Genomic DNA, 22,031 nt, shown 5'->3' on the forward strand with positions numbered 1-22,031 from the left:
ATTAAAATAACTCAGGCCTGAAGACTTTTATTAGGGTTCTGAAAGCACACACATTTGTGCAACAAGGGTGCTTTATATCTTTCATATTGCAACTTGGATGACCAATTGAGTCAAAAATTTTATAGATTTGTTTTAAACATGTTGGGATACACCAAATGAGAAAACTGGTCTTTGACAATTACCAAGTATGTCCAGTGCCTTAAAGACTGTTTACGAACTTGTGATGGGCATATAGGGGCCTATGAATTAACAAAAAGGGGATTATATTAAACCCAGGGACTGTGTGCTACCCTGGCCCTCAATCTTTTCAAAATGGTGGGTAAAGAAGCGTTTACATGCTGGTAAATGGAAGGTACTATGGTACATGTAGTACACCATATAAGAGAGAAATTTCAATGGCACTGTTGCTTGATGCATTGTTGAGTATGTTCAGTATGTGCTTTTAAAGTGTCCTTGTGAACTTATTTTTCAACATCATCACAATGTTATGATAGGAGTAGGTGAGATCCTTATCAGATTATTATTATTGTTGTATATAAATTTCTGGTAATAAAACCAAGGACGCCTCTTAGGTGAACTTAATCACTGTAGCTCGCAAGCCCGAGGAGACATGTAAACAAGGGTGCTTGCTTATTATGCGAACCAGAAACACTGACTGGGGTAACCCCTACTCTTCCACGATAAGTGTCATTCTTATGTCCACTACCAATCCTAGTACACGAGACCAACAGCTTAATGTCCCATCCAACGGACAAATCAGTAACTGGTAAAGTATCTTCCTCATGGACACGACTGGGACTTGAACCCACACTCTGCTGATCAAAAACACCAAAGCTTGAGTCTTTAACTGAGCACTTGGCCATGACACACCACGATCCTTTGCTCTCAACTGGAGCATGCTTTTTCATTTTCCATGCATGACTTACATTTTAGAGACTGGTAGTGGTTAAAAATCTTTAATTATCTTTACTCAAAGAACTGAAAGATACATGTACACTGTATAGTATGTTAACATTGTATGTTTGAAATGCATTCATCTGTTAAAATCTTGGAAGATATTGACATTGTAGTCAGGCCCCCACCAAGTTACATTCTGTCGTCTCATTCCCTCAACCCATTTGTCAATAATTGCATTTATTTAAAGGCAGTGGACACTATTGGTAATTACTCAAAATAATTGTTAGCATAAAAACTCACTTGGTAACGAGTAATGGGGAGCTGTTGATAGTATAAAACATTGTGAGAAACGGCTCCCTCTGAAGTAACATAGTTTTCGAGAAGGAAGTAATTTTCCACGAATTTGATTTCGAGACCTCAGATTTAGAATTTGAGGTCTCGAAATCAAGCATCTGAAAGCACACAACTTTGTGTGACAGGGGTGTTTTTTCTTTCATTATTATCTCGCAGCTTCGACGACCGGTTGAGCTCAAATTTTTGCAGGTTTGTTATTTTAGGCACATAGTGAGATACATCAAGTGAGAAGACTGGTCTTTGACAATTACCAATAGTGTCCAATGTCTTTAAACTTTACCTTCAAAATGTCAGTCAGTTTCCCTTGTGGTTTATTTTTTGTGATATCAGTCAGAATTAGAATGTAAAGAAAAAATTAACTAGAGCGGGATTTGAACCTTCAACCTCTAGATTTACGTGCCAGTGCTCTGCAAACCAGCAACCACCCTATATTGGCTCCTTTTTTTGTCAGTTTTTATTCCTGAAAACTTGACATTTTTAACGCACTCAGGCGGCCGTCCAGAAACCAAAATGATGTACCAAAAAGTGTCACACTAAATTTCACAGTGCTCTACAAACCAGCAACCACCCTATATTGGCTCCTTTTTTTGTCAGTTTTTATTCCTGAAAACTTGACATTTTTAACGCACTCAGGCAGCCGTCCAGAAACCAAAATGTTGTACCAAAAAGTGTCTCACTATAGTTCACAGTGCTCTACAAACCAGCAACCACCCTATATTGGCTCCTTTTTTTGTCAGTTTTTATTCCTGAAAACTTGACATTTTTAACGCACTCAGGCAGCCGTCCAGAAACCAAAATGTTGTACCAAAAAGTGTCTCACTATAGTTCACAGTGCTCTACAAACCAGTAATCGCCCTATATTGGCTCCTTTTTTTGTCAGTTTTTATTCCTGAAAACTTGACATTTTGAACGCACTCAGGCAGCCGTCCAGAAACCAAAATGATGTACCAAAAAGTGTCACACTAAATTTCACAGTGCTCTACAAACTAGCAACCACCCATATTGGCTCCTTTTTTTGTCAGTTTTTATTCTTGAAAACTTGATATGTTGAACGCACACAGGCGGCCGTCCAGAAACCAAAATGATGTACCAAAAAGTGTCACACTAAATTTCACAGTGCTCTACAAACCAGCAACTGCCCTATATTTGAGGTCTCCTTTTTTTGTCAGTTTTTAATCCTGATCACTTGACATTTTGAACGCATACACGCAGACGGCCAGAAACCAAAATGTTGTACCAAAAAGTGTCTCACTATAGTTTACTAGTTTAGATTGTGTGAAATGTTCACACAATCTAAACTACGTGGGATAACCAGGGTGATATTTGATCGTCACTCAGTCTATTGACTCCCAGTCGTTGTTCATATTGACATTGTGTCCTCGGAGAGCATGCTGATACTTCAGGTGACAAATATGAGACGTCCTTACTCAGAGTGACATGTCAAAATTAACGCAGTGACGGGAGTAATTAATTTTAGAGCAGTGTGGTTCTTTTGTAGTTAGAGACATCCTGGGATTGGTAACACTGCGTTGCTAAGTGGATGTTTTCACACTAGACATGGGGTATTGTCAAATCGTCTGCTTTGTCTTGCATGGTTTTTTTTTTACTTTCGTGTTCCTTGCAGACAATAGGGTTTGCTCGTGTGTATATTCCTGTTCGTCTGTATTAAAGCCATTGGACACTTTCGGTAAACAGTATTGTACAAAGCCCACACTTTGTGTATCACAACTATAAACGTATAAAATAACAAACCTGTGAAAATTTAGGCTCAATTGGTCATCGGAGGCGGGAGAAATAACGGGAAAACCCACCCTTGTTTCTGCACGCTTCGCCGTGTCATGACATGTGTTTAAAATAAATCCGTAACTCTCGCTATTGAGAATTGATATTGTTTTAATGTTTTCTCAAAAAGTAAAGCATTTCATGGAACAATATTTCAAGAGAAGTCTTTCACCATTACCTTCTGTAAACCCTGTAAATTATTTGTAAATCTGTGATTTTTTTTTTCTGTACTGAAAGTGTATAATGGCTTTAAAGGCATACCCCTTGGTGAAGAGAAGCAGTTATGTTATAGTGAAGTGTCTTGCTCAAGGACACTTGAGTCTCTTGACCAGGATTTGAAATCCACACTCAAGATGACTTTAACCACAAGAACTTGAATTCAATGCTCCAAACTCAGAGTCCACGTCTCCAGTGTGAAAACATCCACTTAGCAATGCAGTGTTATACCCATCCCAGTATGTCTCTAACAGGAAGTGTCCTTGCTGATTGGTTAAGAGCACCGAATTCAAACTCTGGTGTTTCTGATCAGCAGAGTGTGGGTTCGATTCCCGCTTCGTCCTTTGGATTGGACGTAAAGCCGTTGGTCCCGTGTGTTGTGTAACGCTCGTAAAAGAACCCAGTGCACTTATCGAAAAAAGAATGGGTCTGCCCAGGTGTTCCTGGCTGGATTGCCAGCATATTGTGCCACAGCATCTTGTAAATCATTACATGTAAAAGGTCCTTCGAAATAATTTAATTTTGGACACTGAATACAATGCAGGAAAAGAAATCCTCCTAAAAGAAACTAAAACATTGTTTTCATTTTATGTATTTATAACCATCCTTGTGAAATGAAAACAACAAACTGAAACTGAAATGACTAAAAGACAAGAAAGAAACTGAAGATGCTGTCATAATTTCTCCTTCTTCATCCGAGCAGGGGGGATGTTGCGTCCTTGAATACTTAAAAAAAAACAATTTCCTCATTTCACCCATCAATAAAAAGGCCTGTATGTTTTCTCGCCACCAACTCTATAAAAAATAATTTCCTGTTTTTTCTTCTCCTTCTCTTGTGCCCTTGAATACTTAAAAATCCAATTTCCCCGTTTCACCCATCAATGGAAATGGTGTATGCTTTCTCGCCACTGACTCGAAAAATAATTTCCTTCTCTTTTTCCCCCCTTCTCTTCTCTTCCATGCCTTGCAGGAAAATGTGGTATGTCGCACGCCTGTTCGCAGATTTGTAAGAACCTAATGGGAATGGAGCGCTACCGGTGCGCATGTGAAACCGGCCACATACTGGCCGCTAATGGCTTCCTATGCATGAATGAAGAAACACTCGGTAAGTGGCGGTAATTACTACAGAATCACTGGGAAGTGAAGTAAACTCATTTCAAGCGATTCATTGCATTTCTTTTCCCCTATCTGTGTACATGTTATAGAGCTTTGTATCTTAGACTCCTTGAGACGGAGACTACTAATGAGATGATCTTGTTACTTGTCGTCTTAATTCGATCAATATTATGTAGACGTCTCATTAAGGAGTGCATGGAACCTGCTTATGGCGCAAATTATGCAAGATTTTTTTTCAAGTGACTGACAAGGAGATTATGATGCTTTAATGTGACTAGGGAAAAAATGTCTGTCTATTTAAAGGCACTGGATCGATTTGGTAATGTTAGAGACCAGTATTCTCCCTTGATGTATCTCAACATACGCATAAAATAACAAACCTGTGAAAATTTGGACTCATTTGAAGTCGAAGTTGCAAGGGAATAATTAAAGAAAGAACACCCTTGTTGTATTACTTTGTGTGCTTTCGGCTAATTAAAGGATTCAGTTGAAGTCTTTTATTATTTGAGTGAGAAATTGCTTCTTTCCCAAAAACTATGTTACTTCACAATGTTTTAAACTCCAAAATATATTATTAAAGAAAATAAACTAAACAATTTTTTTTTTTTTTTTAAACTCATAAGAATATGAAGATAAAACCATATGGGACACCCCAGATTGCAGAGTTGGGCTTTTAAAACCGAATATAAAATTAATGTATGCAGGCTTCGCACTAGCAAACTTTTTCCCTCGCAAGCTTTTCACACTTACAAGCTTTCACACTTTGTGCTCATAGTAGAGTTTTTATCCAAAGCCTATCAAATCCCTGATGTAGACAAACACTGTTCACTGTTACCATAGAGCTACGAAGCAAAAGCTTACCCAGAACTGTCACACAGTAACACAACTGTCTAAGGAATTCAGAATTGAGCACTTAATTAACTTATACATGTATCGGGAAATCAAATTAGACTTTTTGTGTGTGAACATTCCACCACGAAATCTCATAAAAATAGCAACGGAAAATTTGACAATTTATATGTGTCGGGGGTACTTGAGTCCACCAGGCAAATTTATGTGACTCGTGTGGTTTCAACTTTGACTCTTTCCAGCAAAGTTTCCCCAAAATATTTGGGGTTAGAAAAACAAGAAAGCAACGCTTCTCACAAAATTGATCTCACTTGAATACATTCCTGAAGGTACTGAGAAAACATACTGGATAAATATACAAGTAACTTGTTTACCTGTATAACGTAAACAAAAGATGTAACGGGAACTTTATAAACCCCCCTTTCCCTGTGTTATTCCCGGTTCATACTTCTAGCGAATGCCGATATAAATTTCGGTCACAGCTCTCTATTTTAGCTGCAAATATATTTTGCATAGGTTGAGCACAAGTCAACTCTTCCGAATTATTTGTTGCGAATTTGTGACGTCAAAATTCATTTCGCATTTGCAGGAGGGTTATGAACTAGGCATTTGTTTTATTTTCTAGGTGCCATTGGTACAGCAGATAAGCCTACTATGCTATATAAATAGCACAGTAGCTCTCACAAACGCCCACCAGATTAGAAATTTGCTTTATCAGTCAGACTAAACATCACAAGTTTACAGTCTAAACATTTTAACAGTGTCTAATCTACTAGTGGAGGTGGTTGGGGAGGGGGGTGGGGGTTTGGGGGTGTAGGAGCTACACAATAAAATGTGGCAGTAGTGGCTATGCAGCTTGCTTATCACACATTGGTGTGAAGATAACCACTAAAAACCATGCGTTTTGGATGTGCCCATTTTGGTAGCAAAAATAATGAAGTTTGAACTTTATATTTAATAATAATAATAATAATAATAATAATAATAATAATAATAATAATATTGTAGTGAACTTATATTCCGCTCTCTCAGGTACCAGTCTGTTTGAGGGCGCATAACAGTGACAACAAATCCATAAGAAAATTAATAATAAATAAATAATAATATATATACAGAACTTATAGAGCGCACAGTATCTGACAAAGGAAATGCCATTCAAGGGCGTCTGTGCAATTACACAGAAAAAATTGAAGAAATAGTACACTAGTAAAAATAAGCAACAAATTTAGCCTCCCATATTTAATATAAGGTTGTCGTGCATGTTTTCATTTAAAATTCTGTTCATAATTTCCTTATTTTGCGTGTAATTAATTTGGAAAATTAATTAAGTTAATTAGTTTTTATGTTAAAAATTATTTTGAGTATAGGCCTACATGTAAACCAATAGTGTTAGTTTGTCGTGCATGTTTTCATTTAAATGTCTGTTCATTGACCCCTTGACGCCCCTCTGAAAAATAATGACTTTTTCGGCTGTAATTAATTTGGAAAGTTAATGAAGCTGTTGTTATTTTCTAATTTGCTGTTACCTCCCGCAGGGTGTTTGGAATGGCTCCAGAATCAATCCTCTCATTTCCTACATTGACCTTGCATTAGGCGTGGCATGAACAAAATCAACATTCTCAAAGCTTACAGTAGGTCTACAGACCAATCCTTTCACCCCCCCCCCCCCCCCCCCCCCACCCGCTTTCTTAGTGGCTCTATTGAAAAGGTAATACGCGTGCGCGTATGCTTTGCGTGCGCGGCAGAGTTGTGCAGGAAGGGATTGGAGAGGCTCACAAGTTCTTGCTCACAAAATATGTGCGTCGTGAGTGAAGCAATGGATCGGTCTATTGTTCCTGCATTCTTCACTGGATGCTCCTGTACATCATGTGGCTAAAACATCCAGATGTTTCAAAGTTATAAAAGTCTCACCTCTAAAAAACAACCCCATTAAAAAGTATTGAGTATTATGATAGGACCCTTATTACCCCCCTCACCCCACCCCCACCCCTTCTACTTGAAGGATGTCCACAGTCTGTGACCTCACATCAGGGCACAAGACTCATCCTCAAGACAAGCAGCCAGCCACTCATGTCATCATTCACTCTCCCCATTGGTTGTGTCAGCCCAATAACAGCCTGGAGGTGGCTGGGCCAACATTCCTAGCATACCAAACAGTCTTAGGATGTTGCTCATGGTTCTTAAAGGCACTGGGGGTGGGTCTCACAAAGAGTTAAGAACTTAAAGGCAGTGGACACTATTGGTATACTCAAAATAATTATTAGCATAAAACCTTACTTGGTAATGAGTAATAGGGAGAGGTTGATAGTATACAAATAGTGCCTTTAAGAAGGTTTCATTGCAGACCCTGAATGTTTGTTTTGCCTGAGGAGAACTTTGGCTGGGAAGCTGTTACCAACAACAGTGCTTACTTATAATCACTCAACACTTACACCTAGAAGTGGTATCCTTTTGTTAAAATAGCCTTGGAAGAGGAAGCTGTGCTACATTCCATCTTGAAATGTGAGAATGAATTGTAAAGTTTATCTTTGTTCTTTTTTTTGTCATGTGAAAATAGAATTACATAGCTGTTGCAAACTGCTTACCAACCAAAAGGACCTATGGTATACATTATAACTATACAAAAAGTTAATGGCTCGATTTTTTGACCCTAGCAGAGTCTTTCTCAAAGGCTAAATGACGACACAACAAACATCAACAGGTTTTTTTCTTTATGTGTAACAGTTCAGAGTTCTGGTTTGTTTTTCTCCCCTTTTAAAGTCTTATTAATGTTGCTTGGTTGCTGTATGTGTTCCAAGCCTGTTGTTTTTCATGAGATTTTGTATGGTCAACCAGCGCATTGTTGATTTTGTAAAAGCAGGACAGTCATTTTCAGAACTTAGAATTCTCCCGAATTCAGAAAATCTACTCCGCAGTAGGTAGTGGAATATAAAGCAAGACAGTTCTCTAAAGAACATAATCTACCTGGCAAGTAGATACACACTATGGTTTTTTGATACCTCACCATGCAATGCCTCAAATCCCATAGAAAGCAATTTGTACATTTTGTTTTGGAGGTCATTACCAAAGTTTTTAGCTTACCTTTAAATACAGTGACATGCCTACAAGTTACCATAATCCTTTAAAGTTTAATCCAGTGGTTTAATTTGTCCTGAGCTCTCAACATGATAGCAATTAATTGATGTACTTTCTTTGGTTTTTACTCGGTACTTGGCAACCACTGGTCTCCCAAGAGTCCCAGTAGGTCAACGGTCATGGCAACCAATTACATCTACTTCTAGGCAATATTTCACATTTTTAAAAGGTCAAAAATTGACCTCAAAAGCCTGTAAGAATTTTCAAAATAAACTCCCAATAATTTATAGTGTGAATTTCTGTACATGGCAATTGTGTGACAAGTGTGATTTTTTTCTTTCATTATTATCTCCCAACTTCGAGACCATGGGCTCAAGTTTTCACAGGTTTGTTATTTTATGCATATGATGAGATACACCAAGTGAGAAGACTGGTCTTTGACAATTACCAATAGTGTCCAGTGTCTTTAATGACATGGAAGACCTGGACTTTGATTCATAGTCAGTGTGAATGGGGGGGGGGGGGGGGGGTCAGGCTGGAGCCCTTCTCTAGGTCAATTTCGACCCAGGAATTCTCAAAGATTTAGTGAGGATTTTTAGGAATTTATTGAGGATTTAAGGAATCTGAAGGATTCGTAATAGATGTCAACTAACACTGCAAGATTACTTGCCAAATATAAGTGTCAAGTCATCGATGATAAAGTGCTGGTATTCCTTTCCCCCTTGAGTCTCTTTATCTAAAACACAAACGCTCCCAAACTCTCCACCAATCCCTCACTCCTTCAGCCAACCCTCTTGGTGGTCGTCTCTTGCTATCAATCTTAAATACCTTTGACGTCTTACTCCCCCCATCCATCATTCCATTTGCCCTTCTCCGCTTTAAATGATTTTCAGATCTGAAGTCTACACCAATCAATCTCTTTATGATACACAACATTTCTAGAATCCCTCCTGTTGGAGTACAAATATTTGGTAAGCACAGAAAAGTCTTGCTTAGCATAAATTGATAACCATCGATCAATCTCTTTCTGATACACAACATTTCTAGAATCCCTCCTGTTGGAGTAAGAACATTTGGTAAGCACAGAAAAGTCTTGCTAAGCATAAATTTTTAACCAGTTAAAAAAAAAAATTGTTTCCAGTTCCTCAGCACTTCTTCAAGGGGGGGGGGGGGGGGTGGCAAAGTAAAGATGACCACACCATGATTAAAGGTCTCTGTGTGTGTGTGTGTGTGTGTATAACTTTGCTAATCAACCGGTGTTGTTTTACGCAAACATATTATGTACATAAGAAATATCATTGACATTCTCATCAAGTGGAGGGTAGGTTACATGCCTGCGTGTAACATGTTATGTATGGATCGTATGCACACTAATTGATTCAATTATCTGGGTATATAGCGGAGTATGCGTTTGTCGGCTTGTTGTCACTGTATATCATTAAAGGGTGACACATCATTAGCTTCAGAGTGCATTCGTTGCAGTCCTCTGAATACCATATCATGGGAGAAGGGCCTGGTTTCGTAGAGCTGCTAAAGCTCCTTTCACACGAGAGTAATTTAGCAAGGGTCACTTGCTTAATGGTAGCATGGTTGTAAAATTTTACGTCGTGTGAAAGGACAAACAATTTTTTACTGTCAAAGTTCCCTTGTAAAATATTGTCAAACATTGTAAAATTTTACATCCAGGCTAAAGCAAGGGACCCCAGTTAGAATGCTGTCGTGTGAATAGGGCTTAAAACACCAGAGTAACTCTTGTAGGGATGTAATGCACAAAATCATTCTGTTAAGATTACTATAATTGCGTTGAATGAAGAGTACTATTTATTCATTTCTCAAAGAACAATGCAGTTGGAATAACACATTGGAGAAGTAATGTTTTTTTTTTTATTTGTTATGCTTGTAAATGTATTGAGTTTACCCTGTTGGAAATCCTTTTTGAGTTTAGCAAAGTAGTGTGGTCGGGTTGGCAAAGTGGTATCTTCCCTGGCCTTCCAGCTTTAGGAAAACGGTTCGAATCACACCGGGGGGGGGGGGGGGGGGGCACTATGTGGATTGGGTTTTCAGTCCGTGCCTGACTTTGTGGATTTCCCTAGAATACTTCTCAGGAGTTTTCCTCCCACATCTAAAAGTAAAACTGAAACTTCCTAGGACAAGTCATTGAATGTCTGTCGCGGTGATAGCGTTCTGACTCTCTCTCCGCGCGATTCTGGCTTTCTCTGCGCTTCTCTTGCGAATACTGGCAGTATTCTTGTGAGACTGCTGACCCCCGCAAGACTTCTGCTCTTACGAATGGTCCCGATCACATTCAATGGGAAAGGAGTAGACGACAGCCGGCAGCTTCGCACAAGAACAGTGGTCTCGCGAGAGCAGTATTTAATTGCAGAGACCTGAATCACTACGCCACCACCACAACTCGACTATCTCGCCTCGTCAGACCATTTTCGACTTGTCCACAATTCTACACATGTTCACACTCAACATTTGTGTTTGGAACGTGTCCATTCTTTCTCATCCACTTTTTCCCACCTCAAACACACAAATAAATAATGTTTTCCTCTTTTTTTTCTCTCTATAGATGATGAGATCGACATAGATACGATTCCCAAAGATCCCGAAACCCCGATCCCTGACTTGGAGGATGAAGTCAAGGACGATGCTCAGGGGAGCGGAGCTCCCGAAGGTAGCGGGGACCAGGAGGAGAGTGGGAGCGGTGATGCGGAAGAAGGTGGTAGTGGGGATGGAGTTACCGAGATGGGAACGACGATGTCTTGTGAGGAGTACGATTGCGTCAATGGAGGGAGCTGTTACATGGATGAGATGATGAGTAAACCTATGTGCCACTGTCCTCTTGGATTTGAAGGACAGATGTGTGAATCAGGTCAGTTTTCTTTTCACTGTTTAAAGACACCGGACACTATTGGTAATTGTCAAAGACCAGTCTTCTCACTTGGTGTATCTCAACATATGCATACAATAACAAACCTGTGAAAATTTGAGCTCCATTGGTCGTCGAAGTTGCCAGATAATAATGAAAGAAACAACACCCTTGTCACACGAACTTGGGTGCTTTCTGATGCTTGATTTCGAGACCTCAAATTCTAATTCTGAGATCTCAAAATCAAATTCGCGGAAAATTACTTTTTTTTTCGAAAAACTAAGTTACTTCAGAGGGAGCCGTTTCTCACAATGTTTTATACTATCAACATCTCCCATTACTACAGTTAACATTAGTTTTATGCTAATAATTATTTTGAGTAATTACCAATAGTGTCCACTGCCTTTAAGGCACCGGACATTTTTAATAATTACTCAAAAGAATTTCCAGAACAAAAACTTACTTGGTAACAAGCAATGGTGAGCTGTTGATAGGATAAAACATTTTGAGAAACGGCTCCCTCTGAAGTAACATAGTTTTTGAGGAAGAGGTAGTTTCTCACTCAAATATCGGAAGACCTCAGGCCTGAAGCCTTTTGAAGTCAAGCAGAAATAGCCTCTTACTCACATCATCTTTATCTGGCATGAATTTTGGAGCAGATTCTAGTTTGTGGATGTCCTGCACCATATGGTTTAGCACTGTTTGCTGTAAAATATTTTCTCAAATGCACCCCAACACATTTTTCTTCAAAGTGGTGTGATCAGCGTTTTGTGAACTTGTCTGTAAATGTGGAATGTTCAACATGGGTCGCATGAAAACATTATTGTCTGACTCATGAACAAATTATGAAAATCTGTAACATAATTCCCATGAAAGTCCCCTTTTGTTTATGAAATGGAAGAGATTAGTAAGTCCTCATGAGGAAATATATTTTTTTCAATATCAACTTTCCCTGACAAGTTTTATGTAAGTTTGTATCACAACACCATTTCTGATATATATAAAAAATGATTCAACTAAAGGTTTTATATTTTAAATTTTCAGTCCACATGTTTTTGTATTGTGAAATCACAGTTTGAAAATATCAAAGGAATATTTTTTTATTTTTCTGTCTTTCTGAAAGCTTGTATACATACTCAGCGCCTTGAGTACCTTGTTTGGTAGATATGTGCGCTATTATAAGACTTTGATATTATTATTACCACAGTTTTGTTAGCAACAGTTTGGTTTTGCCGTTTGTTCAAAACAAAATACGAGTATTAGATTTTACAGGCATGTACACAAAGTTTGTTGCTGAAAGGTGCTATCAACAGAGTACCCATCTAAACAGTGCGTTAATGTGATCAATCTTCTAACAGAACCCCCTTCCTGCAGACAATGCAACACATGTCCGCTACAAACAGTTTTTAAAACGCTCTGACAGGGTAAAAAGGCAGGGTTTTAATACTCAACAAAGCCAGTCCGTCTCCGGGTGGAAAAGATTAAAACTTTATTCATCAGTTTCACCTTTCTACATTCAGCACTAAGAAAAATCACTCTGACAGTCTGCCCTTTTTTCCCTTTTTTTTTTTTTTAATATATTTTTGTACACACACTTAGCTGCATGCAGTTCAATTACTTCCATGAAATCCCTAGCGCTATTGTGCTGTCGTTCTTTACGAGTTTGTTTGTGAACGGCCGGTTGTTTTCATACCGTTTTTTTTATTTTGTCAAAAGTGGGTCTTGCTTCGACCAAAAAATAAAACGGATAAGAGTTGTTGCTACTATGGCAATCCATCAGGTTCAGGCGGGGTCCCTTAAGCCAAACTATTGTTACTCTCTGCCACCCATTGTTACCCTCTCCAACTCTTTCCAGAGGTACTTCTGGGTGCTGTTTGGGCCAATAATAGCCTACCAGCAACCCCCTGATTAGGGTGATGTCGTTAACGCTGGAAGTTGAAAGGGAAGTAAGGAGCGCCCTTGAGGCAAGATTTTGGGATCACCTTAAAAAATAATAACAACAAAAATGTTTGAGACATTTTTGGGAATGTGGCAACATGCACATCAATCAATGTGTCTTGCTTTAAAAGAAATCACAGTGTAGAACTTTTGGGCTGCATGGTTTGTCTGCAGACGAGTTCCTGTAAACAGTATACAGTACTGCATTTTGACTTGCATTGTTAATGGATGCGAAAAAGTTAAATTAATGGCAGTGGACACTTTTGGTAATAACTCAAAATAACTATTAGCATACAACCTTACTTGTTAATGCGTAATGGGGAGAGGTTGATATGGTAAAACATTGTGAGAAACGGCTCCTTCTGAAGTGACGTAGTTTTCGAGAAAGAATTTAGAATTAGAGGTCTCAAAATCAAGCATCTGAAAGCACACGACAGAGTGTGGGAAGGGTGTTGTTTCTTTCATTATTATCTCGCAACTTCGACGACCAATTGAGCTCAAATTTTCACAGATTTGTTATTTTATGCATATAGTGAGATACACCAAGTGAGAAGACTGGTCTTTGACAATTACCAATAGTGTCCAGTGTCTTTAAATTAAATCACAGTATAGAACTTTTGTGCTGCAGGGTTTTGTCTGCAAAAGAGTTCCTGCAAACAGTATGCAGTGCTGCATTTTCACTTACATTGTTAATGGATACGAAAAAGTTACATTATATTAATTTTACTGTATTTTAAAGTGAAGTTTTGGCTTTCATTTTCAGCGGTTCTCGTCAAGTTCCCAAGTTTCCAGAGCCACTCCTTCATGGAGTTCCCCACCCCCTTTGGACTCTACAGAACATTCCAGATCAGTATAGACTTCAAGCCAGAGACGCTAGACGGTCTGCTGCTATTCTGTGGGGACCAGGACAGCACTTCGGGTGATTATTTCTCCATTGGTCTTGTCGAAGGGAGGATGGTTCTAAGGTGAGTCATTTAAACATCTCAGGCCTGATACTTCAGGCCTGATACTTCAGGGAGGCAACGAAGGCGATTGCCTCCATGACCCCCGGTCACTGCCTTGGTGCCCTTGAAATGCTCCAGTAGAAGTTTCCCCATAAGGTGCCCTTTAACTTGGAGAAAATATCTTGGTGCTTTTGCCCTTTCAAAAACCAAGCATACCTGCCTGATCTGTAATCTGAAGGGATATGTATTTATGCAGACGAATGCTTAACAGATTTATAGCAAGTCTGTTTCAAATGCACATCCAAACGCACATCCAAACACATCGATTCCTCTGTGATTGGTGATTGAATTGATCAATTTGACCAATCAGAACGTACGCTTGTTTGCACACTAAGCAAAAATTCCCTGCTAACCTGTTTAATATGCTTTGATGTAGGCGCAGAATTTCCTGCTTTCAAAAGCGCCTATTAGTCACTCACCATCTGCAGAGATGTACAATTTTGACCCTACTCATATGCGCTAAGCAGAATTTTTTTTTTTGTTGAACGATATTTGAAATGGGGCCCAGGTGTCCATTAGTCGCTCGATTTGTTTTCACAAAATCAAAATAAGTCATATTTGCAACAATCAAAGCTCAACGTTTAAAACCCCTTTGACAGGGCTTTATAAAAGTGGGGCTTAAAGTGTCTCTGACCGGTCATTGTTGTATTGTTGAAAGCTGCAAGGGTCAGTAGTTAAACTTGACTAATGCCCTGGGCAAATATAGGAGCTTAAGAGACTGATCGACATGCTGGGTACGTCACCTTTGCAATGCCCAGGAAAAAATTCCTATTGACAAAAATGAATGGGATGAAATGGGAAGCACCATTCTAAACACTAAACAGGGTTCTCCAAAGGTTTTTTAAAAACTGGACTAAATTTTAGGTTTGGCAGAAATTTTCAATAGACATGAAGCATGCTGAATTGAAACAAGGTCCTCAGACTTTGGTGTTTACTTGGTTTTTAAAAGCCCTTCTGTGCAATCAGTAGCACTCTATAGTTTTCTCTTGATATTTTTCTTTGAAACTAAATACATGGGGGAAAAAAGAAAAAAAAAACACTTTTTGTTTCTGTGTTTGCGTATTGGTTAAGAGGTTATTCCATGCATGCTGGGATACACCAAGTGACAGTACTGGTCTCTTATAATTATCAACGGTGTCCGGTCCCTTTGAAAGATGTTAAATTTAACATCAAAAGATGTTAAATTTAACATCTATTAATATCAAGACTAATGTGAAGGCAGGGAAGGATGTCGCTCAAGGTTACAAAATGTAGGGCTATGTCAAAGAGACAATTCTACTGTACACATGTGCATTGATACATACAATGTCTTCGCATTAACATTTCAATGTCAATTGTAAGGCCTTACTGCGAAGCTCGCAATTTATTTGGCAGACTACAATTCACATGTAGTAGGCCACAATGGTCGGGCAAACTCTACATTATTTAATCTGTTCCACTGGGAGTTCTGTCTGTTCATTTCGCAAATCTCCTCAGTGTCTACTCAGACATTGACAAAATATCCGGCCGACACATCCTGATGGACTACCCTGGGCCCAGTTTCATAGAGCTGCTTACATGTATAAGCACATAAAGCAGCTAAGCACAAACAAATTATGCTTACCATAATAAGTTCACCAGCCAAACTACCATGTCACATGTACAATTTGTGTCTGGTATCCTGCTCATCTCTGCTTAGCAGAGATGTGTCAAGCAATACTTTCTGCTTCAGCAGCTTAGGCCCTGGTCTTGATCGACGAATAATAAGTGCGAAACACCTCAAATGGAAATCATATTTTTGTTATTTTGAAGGGGGAAAGCTCTAGTATGGGAATCCCAGGTTGATTCGCGTCTGCTGAGTATACTACTTGGCAAAGGGACCTTAATTGGACACCTAAAGGTACCTACACAGACTCGGTAGCTGTTGAAGACATGAACCAAAAAAAACTTGAACAAAAAGATTTTCCGGACTGACAATTCTAACTGACAAATACTGGGTTGTGTAAACAGCTCCAATGTGTCCCATTCACTGAGCAGGCAACTCTGACCTCTTTCAACAAAAGGATGAAATGCTCGGCAGTCAAACCCGCACAGGGCAACCTGACAATCCTTTTTTAGTTCCCCGATTCAATGCTATAATAATAGCCGAGGGACTCCGGAGGCGTTGTATTGCCGTGAGACCTCGTTGGGATACAGTTACTTTATAACTGGTAGCTTTAAAAAGAAAGAGGGAAAAAAGCTAGTCCCACCGGTTCGGAGATAACATTGATGACCTCAATGAAAAGCACTGCCCTTTGGGAAGGTTTAGCACCTTTCAGTGAACCACCCACCGTTGGCAGTTAGGGGGATTCATTTTCTTGAGACGGTCGTTCCAAGTCTTTAATAATCCTAATCCGATAAAAATGGAGACTATTTAGCAAAAACCTGGCCTGGGGGCTGTTCTGAAATTGGAAGAAGTATTAGAAATCGCACTCTGCGAACTAAAGGAGCAGTGGGAATTTGCTCAGTTTTTTTTTATTTAGACGGAGGAAATATTGCTTCAAAGTGGAGAGTCTTGAGAAATGATTGTAAGGTGCTTGACGACGGCCGTGCCTCCTGAGGCTGTTCATCTTATGTAGATTACAAACAGACTACAAAGCTGATTTCATTTCCAGCTAGTCCACGGAGACCCTTAACCGCCCTTGCTTGTCTTCATCTGCCAAACGGTGAATCGATACGAGGAAGAAGTCGCATCGAAATAACATTTTGAAACTGCCAACTGAAGCGAATGCTTTGATTGTCAACCATTCAAAAGGTCAAATACATTTGTGATGATCATAAAGCTAAAATATTGATTTGAGTTGTTTTGGGGTTTTTTTTTGGACACCTGCATCATTGACCCAAGTTATAGTCTAAAATACGACAGAAAACCAAGAGATAAGTGACTGGGCGCTAAATATTGCACGAGAAAAATATCCCCTGATAATTTTTAGTCTTAGTGTATTTCAATTCTCCAAATAATATTGTTTGCTCGACCAGTTGACCCCCCAAAACACTGACGTGTGTGGTGTTTTCCTGAAAATCTGGTCCATCAATGTGACTTAACTTCACAAAACTACAGGAAAACACAAGGTTGTGATTTCTCTGTTTTTAAACGGAATTCCGGTTGGAAATGGAGATAAATAGTTCATCGCAGATTGCAGAGTAGGGGTTTAAAACCAAAGACAAATGTTAATAATTCGGCTTCATGCTCGTAAGTTTCCAAGCATGCTTTTTTCTCTCTTAACTGCCTACCACATCCCTAAAAACAGGATAGGAATAAATTGAGTCAACCCAAATTTCACTTCAATTTCTTCAAGCACTCAAGTCATTCAAGAGTAAACTTCCTACTCACCAGCTACGACTCGTAAATCAGACTGAGATATCTCAAGAGTTGTGGCACCAAGTACTGCAACATTTTTTCCTTCAGACATCCAAAGTGATGTATCAATTATTTTACTTGTTTTTAATTTGGTAACATTTTCCAGTTGTGGGAGGAAGGTCAGCATACCTTGGTTTTCTCCAAGGATGGTTGCTCCAAAATGTCCAACTGCTATTTTAGACAGACTGAAACCCGAAGTCGTATTTCATATTTTGTCCCTGTGCAACAATCTTCATCAAGTGTTAGGTTTTTGTTTTTTTTAAGTTGTAGCTTATAAATAAATTAACACATACTTAATTTTTAAATTTATTTTGTCTGTCTTCTCTTACCTTGTTTTCCATGACCTGTTTTCCTTTCTTGGCTACATTGTAGGTTTGTCTCTTTTTTTTGCATTTCTATTTTCTTTTTGGTGCTGTGACCGCTTTTTCTGTACGGACCCCAACGGATTGGCTTTCTGGGCTTTTGTGCAGTTTTTTTAATGTGTTCTAACAAAGTTAGTGTAGGTCAACAAGCGAATCATGGTATTTTCGTGATTTTGACATTATTTTAGATAGGACGATTTAGGGATTGTCGCTGGTCTGACTTTTATATTATACAATAAGTTTTCAGATTGAAACAAATCCTTTTGTTTAAGATATAACTCCTGTACTATGTAAGAGTCACCTGATTTCTTGGTTGAGAAGGGAAATGTTTTTAGACATTCTGTCTGGGGGATTGAACCCTGTGTCCATGGTGTAACCACAACATTCTTTGCTGTTTTTGGTTTCCCCGTTTATGTTTCTCAAGGGTATTTTATTTTCATTCTTGGTGATAAAACTGTCATGGAGTCTGCCCCTGCTAGTCATTTATAATGAATGCAATCCTAGACTAAAAAAAACATTTTCACACTGGTTGCAGTTCCTTGGGAAATATCAGGGAAAGTTTGGTAAACATCTTGACACTTGTTTTGCAGTAACATCATGTGTATCTATTTGCCAGGTAGATTAAACTTGTCTTGCTTTATATTCGAGTACCTTACTTACTTCATGCCTCATGAAGCCTTCCAGCGCAATGGTGGGCGTCCTCGTTGGCGTGGAGTGTTGAAATCACTGTAGTAGAGACCAGGTTTGGTAGCCTGTAGGCTGGCATTCTGATGACATGGCCAAACCAGTTCAGGCGGCGTCTGGTCACTACATCCGTTATTTTTGTGTTCATGTTAAGTTGCCTGCGTTATTCTTGATTTCTCATTTTGTCTCTTAGTGAGACACCTAGTATGGAGCGGAGGCATCTCATCTCAAAGACTTCCAGTTTTTGTTTGGTGGCCGCTGAGTATTTTTAAAATTTTTATTCAGTATACTTCTCAGTTCTGAAAAGAACTGTTCTGCTTGTTAACTACTACCTGGTTGGAAGGTAGAAACTCGGCCTAACTACTACTTTAACTTAATCATCGAGGGGACTTCTCTTTATAAACTTCACTACCACGGAGTGAGTTATACCTTCCCTTTAAGTACTCGAAATGGAAATATCTCCAATAGTTAGTAGTAGTCACACCTAGAGTTGTTGGAAGGGTTCAAACTGTTAGTAACTCTTTGATATATTTTTATTTAAATCCTGAAACATTTAAAAAGGGGGGAAAAAGAAAGAAAAAAATCAGCAGTTTTGTGGCTTCCCTTTAACTAGTCGAAATCAATTCGGATTGAAACAATTTACCCAAGTTTAGGGGGCGATCCGGAAACTCCGTTTCGAGAGTTTACCTGGCGTAAGGGAAAACAATCCATGGTGATGAAGATGAAGACAGATGAAGTGTGGAGCTACGCAAGATGATTGCGAGAGACATAAACGCCTTGAGCTATTCTGAGATATATATTCCAGTCCGGTTCGTGTTGATGTTGTATAGGCCCGTACGGACCCCCCCAGGGGCGGGCTTTTATCTAATTTAACTGCAGCCTTAAGATCGTATTGATAGTTTAATGAAAGAGTCTTATTACGCAGACGTCACGTCGTCGGGTCACTGCAAGGCGAGATCATCGAGAGATAAACACGTCGACGGCCGGGGCATCTCTCCTCCGGTTGCTTTGTTCCACGGATCAATGTCATCAGCAGGCGCATTAATTTTCTTGATTTGTTTCTCTCTTTTTATGAGGCTCTAATATCGACCGGGGAGAGATTGTCACGTTTAAAAAAATGTTTTGCAGGCATAGAGTATGACTTCGACTCTGTGCGGTGTGAGTGAGCATATATTTCATAAAGACTGCTGACTGTCTGTAGCTAGCTGCGAGGCACCGGAAAGATGGATACAAACACATTTCCGAGATATAGTTATCAGCACCTGGTTTATTTGTTCAGTAATCAAGTATTGGTTTTAAAAGAGAGATATTGGAAGTTAAGCCGCTTCGAAGAGGGGAGGATGGATGACTTTGCCTGGCTGCTCTAGAGTTTAGGGCCTGGGTAAAGATAAAAATAAATACAGGGTTGATAGTTATCAGAAAACAAAGATTTATTTTTTTCTCAAACCTAGATGATAATAACAGTGGCCTCTTTATACCGCACTCATATCCGTCATTCAGTGACGCTAAAGGCACTTCAACGTTCAGTATTTTCAAACAAGGTATATGTGGGACTGCGTTTGAATTATGAGAACTACTCCCTTTAAAAAGCGTCTTGTAATAGTTTCCCAAGCCACTTTGATGCTGCCACTAAAAAAATGGGAACACTTGGGCGAACCTGTACTCTTCTAAGTGCGCTAGGTTCTTTTGCGTGCATTACACATCACACGGGACCAACATCTTTATGTCCCATCTAAAGGACGTTGCATCCTGGTCAAGCGCTAACATTATTTTGGTGAAATTTTGTTACTCATTTCTTAAAAACTACAGGCTCTCACTCTCAGCAAATAATTTTTAAGGGAAGCTTTCTACCATCATAACACCATGAAAGTTTCATGTAAATCTTTGGCAGTTTGTGTTTTATGTTGTACAAAAAGTACCCACAACCTCCATGCTTTAACTGAAAACTGAGTGGGTAAAGAACCCCTTCCATAGGCTGCCACAGCTAAGTTCAAACAATAGAAACTGGACAAGACACAAAGGTCACATGGGTGACAAAAACAAACTAGCCATCTTGAATCTCAAGCTCCCAATTAGCTCATAATGACTGCTTTTTTCTGACCATTCTTCACGACTCAGTTTACACACACAATTATTCTTTAATGAAGCACATGACTTAGGAGGGATTAGTGAGTTAAGAGGAGACAGTTGCCCTCCACACTAGAAGGGATTATCCTCTATTATCCCCTCACCAATGATTCTTTTCAACTCCCCCCACTCTTGGAATGGTGATCCCAAACCTTTAGAGGGGTTGGTTGACCCCACTGCGCTCTGCCCTCCAGACACCCCAAACTCTCTCCTTATTTTCTTGTGGTATTTATCCTTATCCTAAGGGATAACATTCATTGGGATTTAGAAAAAGGAATCCTAATTGTGTTGGGATGGAGCGATGGAGTTTAGTTGGGGAAAAAACATGTCTCACTTGTTGGAAATCTCCTAGAATCCAAACAACAGATTGTGATAACTTGGGTTTTCTTTGTCTCGGGTGAAGTCAACAAAATCAGATTTAAGAGTGACTCATCAGCTTGGTTTTGGTTTCATTTTGCCGGTGGAGGCGTTACTCTAGGCTTGTGCTATTTTCATTCATACACCATTGTAATTTTAGCCAGTGATTTTTTTAACACGAATCCCTACTCACTGTTAATGGAGATGTATGTAATATTAGTTATCTGTAGAACTTACACAACTTAGCGTGGCAAGGGTGTTTTTTCTTTCATAGTTATCTCTCAACTTCAATGACCAGTTGAGCTCAAATTTTCACAGGTTTATGCATATGTTGAGACACCAAGTGAGAAGACTACTCTCTTTGACAATTAGCAATAGGGTCCTGTGTCTTTAATCCTAAGTTTGATAATTTGTTGTGACTACAGTTTATCCTTCATCAATATGAAAATCGGGTGCATTAATCAAGCTCCCTGCTCAGTGTGCTATGTTATTATTCATTAGGCCCAGTAAACTGGCGACTTGGAAGAGTCATTGTTCAGGATTTAGTAAGACCATCACCATTATTCCAGAACAGGATGTCTTTTGCTTTTGTGGTTCTTGTGTGATGCTAAGTGGTTGAGTAGTGAATAGCGTTACTTAATTAGTTGATTGTATTTTGTCAGACCACAGATTAAGATCTAAACTATGGAGGAACCAGTACCTTCACGATAATCTTGTTTTCTCCAAAACAAACCAGGGCGGAGGGGTTCAAAGTGGACACTTTACAAGCATTAGCTGTCTCACTGAAAGTTTGGAAAGCAAAAAATAGTTAAAGACACCGGACACTGTTGGTAATTGTCGAAGACCAGTCTTCTCACTTGGTGTATCTCAACATATATGCATAAAATAACAAACCTGTAAAAATTCGAGCTCAATTGGTCGTTGAAGTTGCAAGATAATAATGAAAGAAAAAACACCCTTGTCACACAAAGTTGTGTGCTTTTAGATGCTTGATTTCGCGACCTCAAATTCTAAAT

The 22,031-nt window shown here is 39.1% G+C and overlaps 1 protein-coding gene across 1 annotated transcript in view; it reads left to right on the forward strand.

Moving 5' to 3' along the window:
- Positions 1 to 22,031, forward strand: part of LOC139945767 (pikachurin-like) — a 59,178-nt gene that overhangs the window by 11,719 nt on the left and 25,428 nt on the right. The window contains exons 2-4 of the mRNA XM_071943178.1: positions 4,220 to 4,354; positions 10,865 to 11,167; positions 13,866 to 14,067. Coding sequence (XP_071799279.1) covers positions 4,220 to 4,354; positions 10,865 to 11,167; positions 13,866 to 14,067 — 640 coding nt within the window. The remainder of the gene's footprint in view (positions 1 to 4,219; positions 4,355 to 10,864; positions 11,168 to 13,865; positions 14,068 to 22,031) is intronic.

The sequence above is a fragment of the Asterias amurensis genome, chromosome 13 (genome assembly GCF_032118995.1).
Source record: "Asterias amurensis chromosome 13, ASM3211899v1".
Lineage (NCBI taxonomy): Eukaryota > Metazoa > Echinodermata > Asteroidea > Forcipulatida > Asteriidae > Asterias > Asterias amurensis.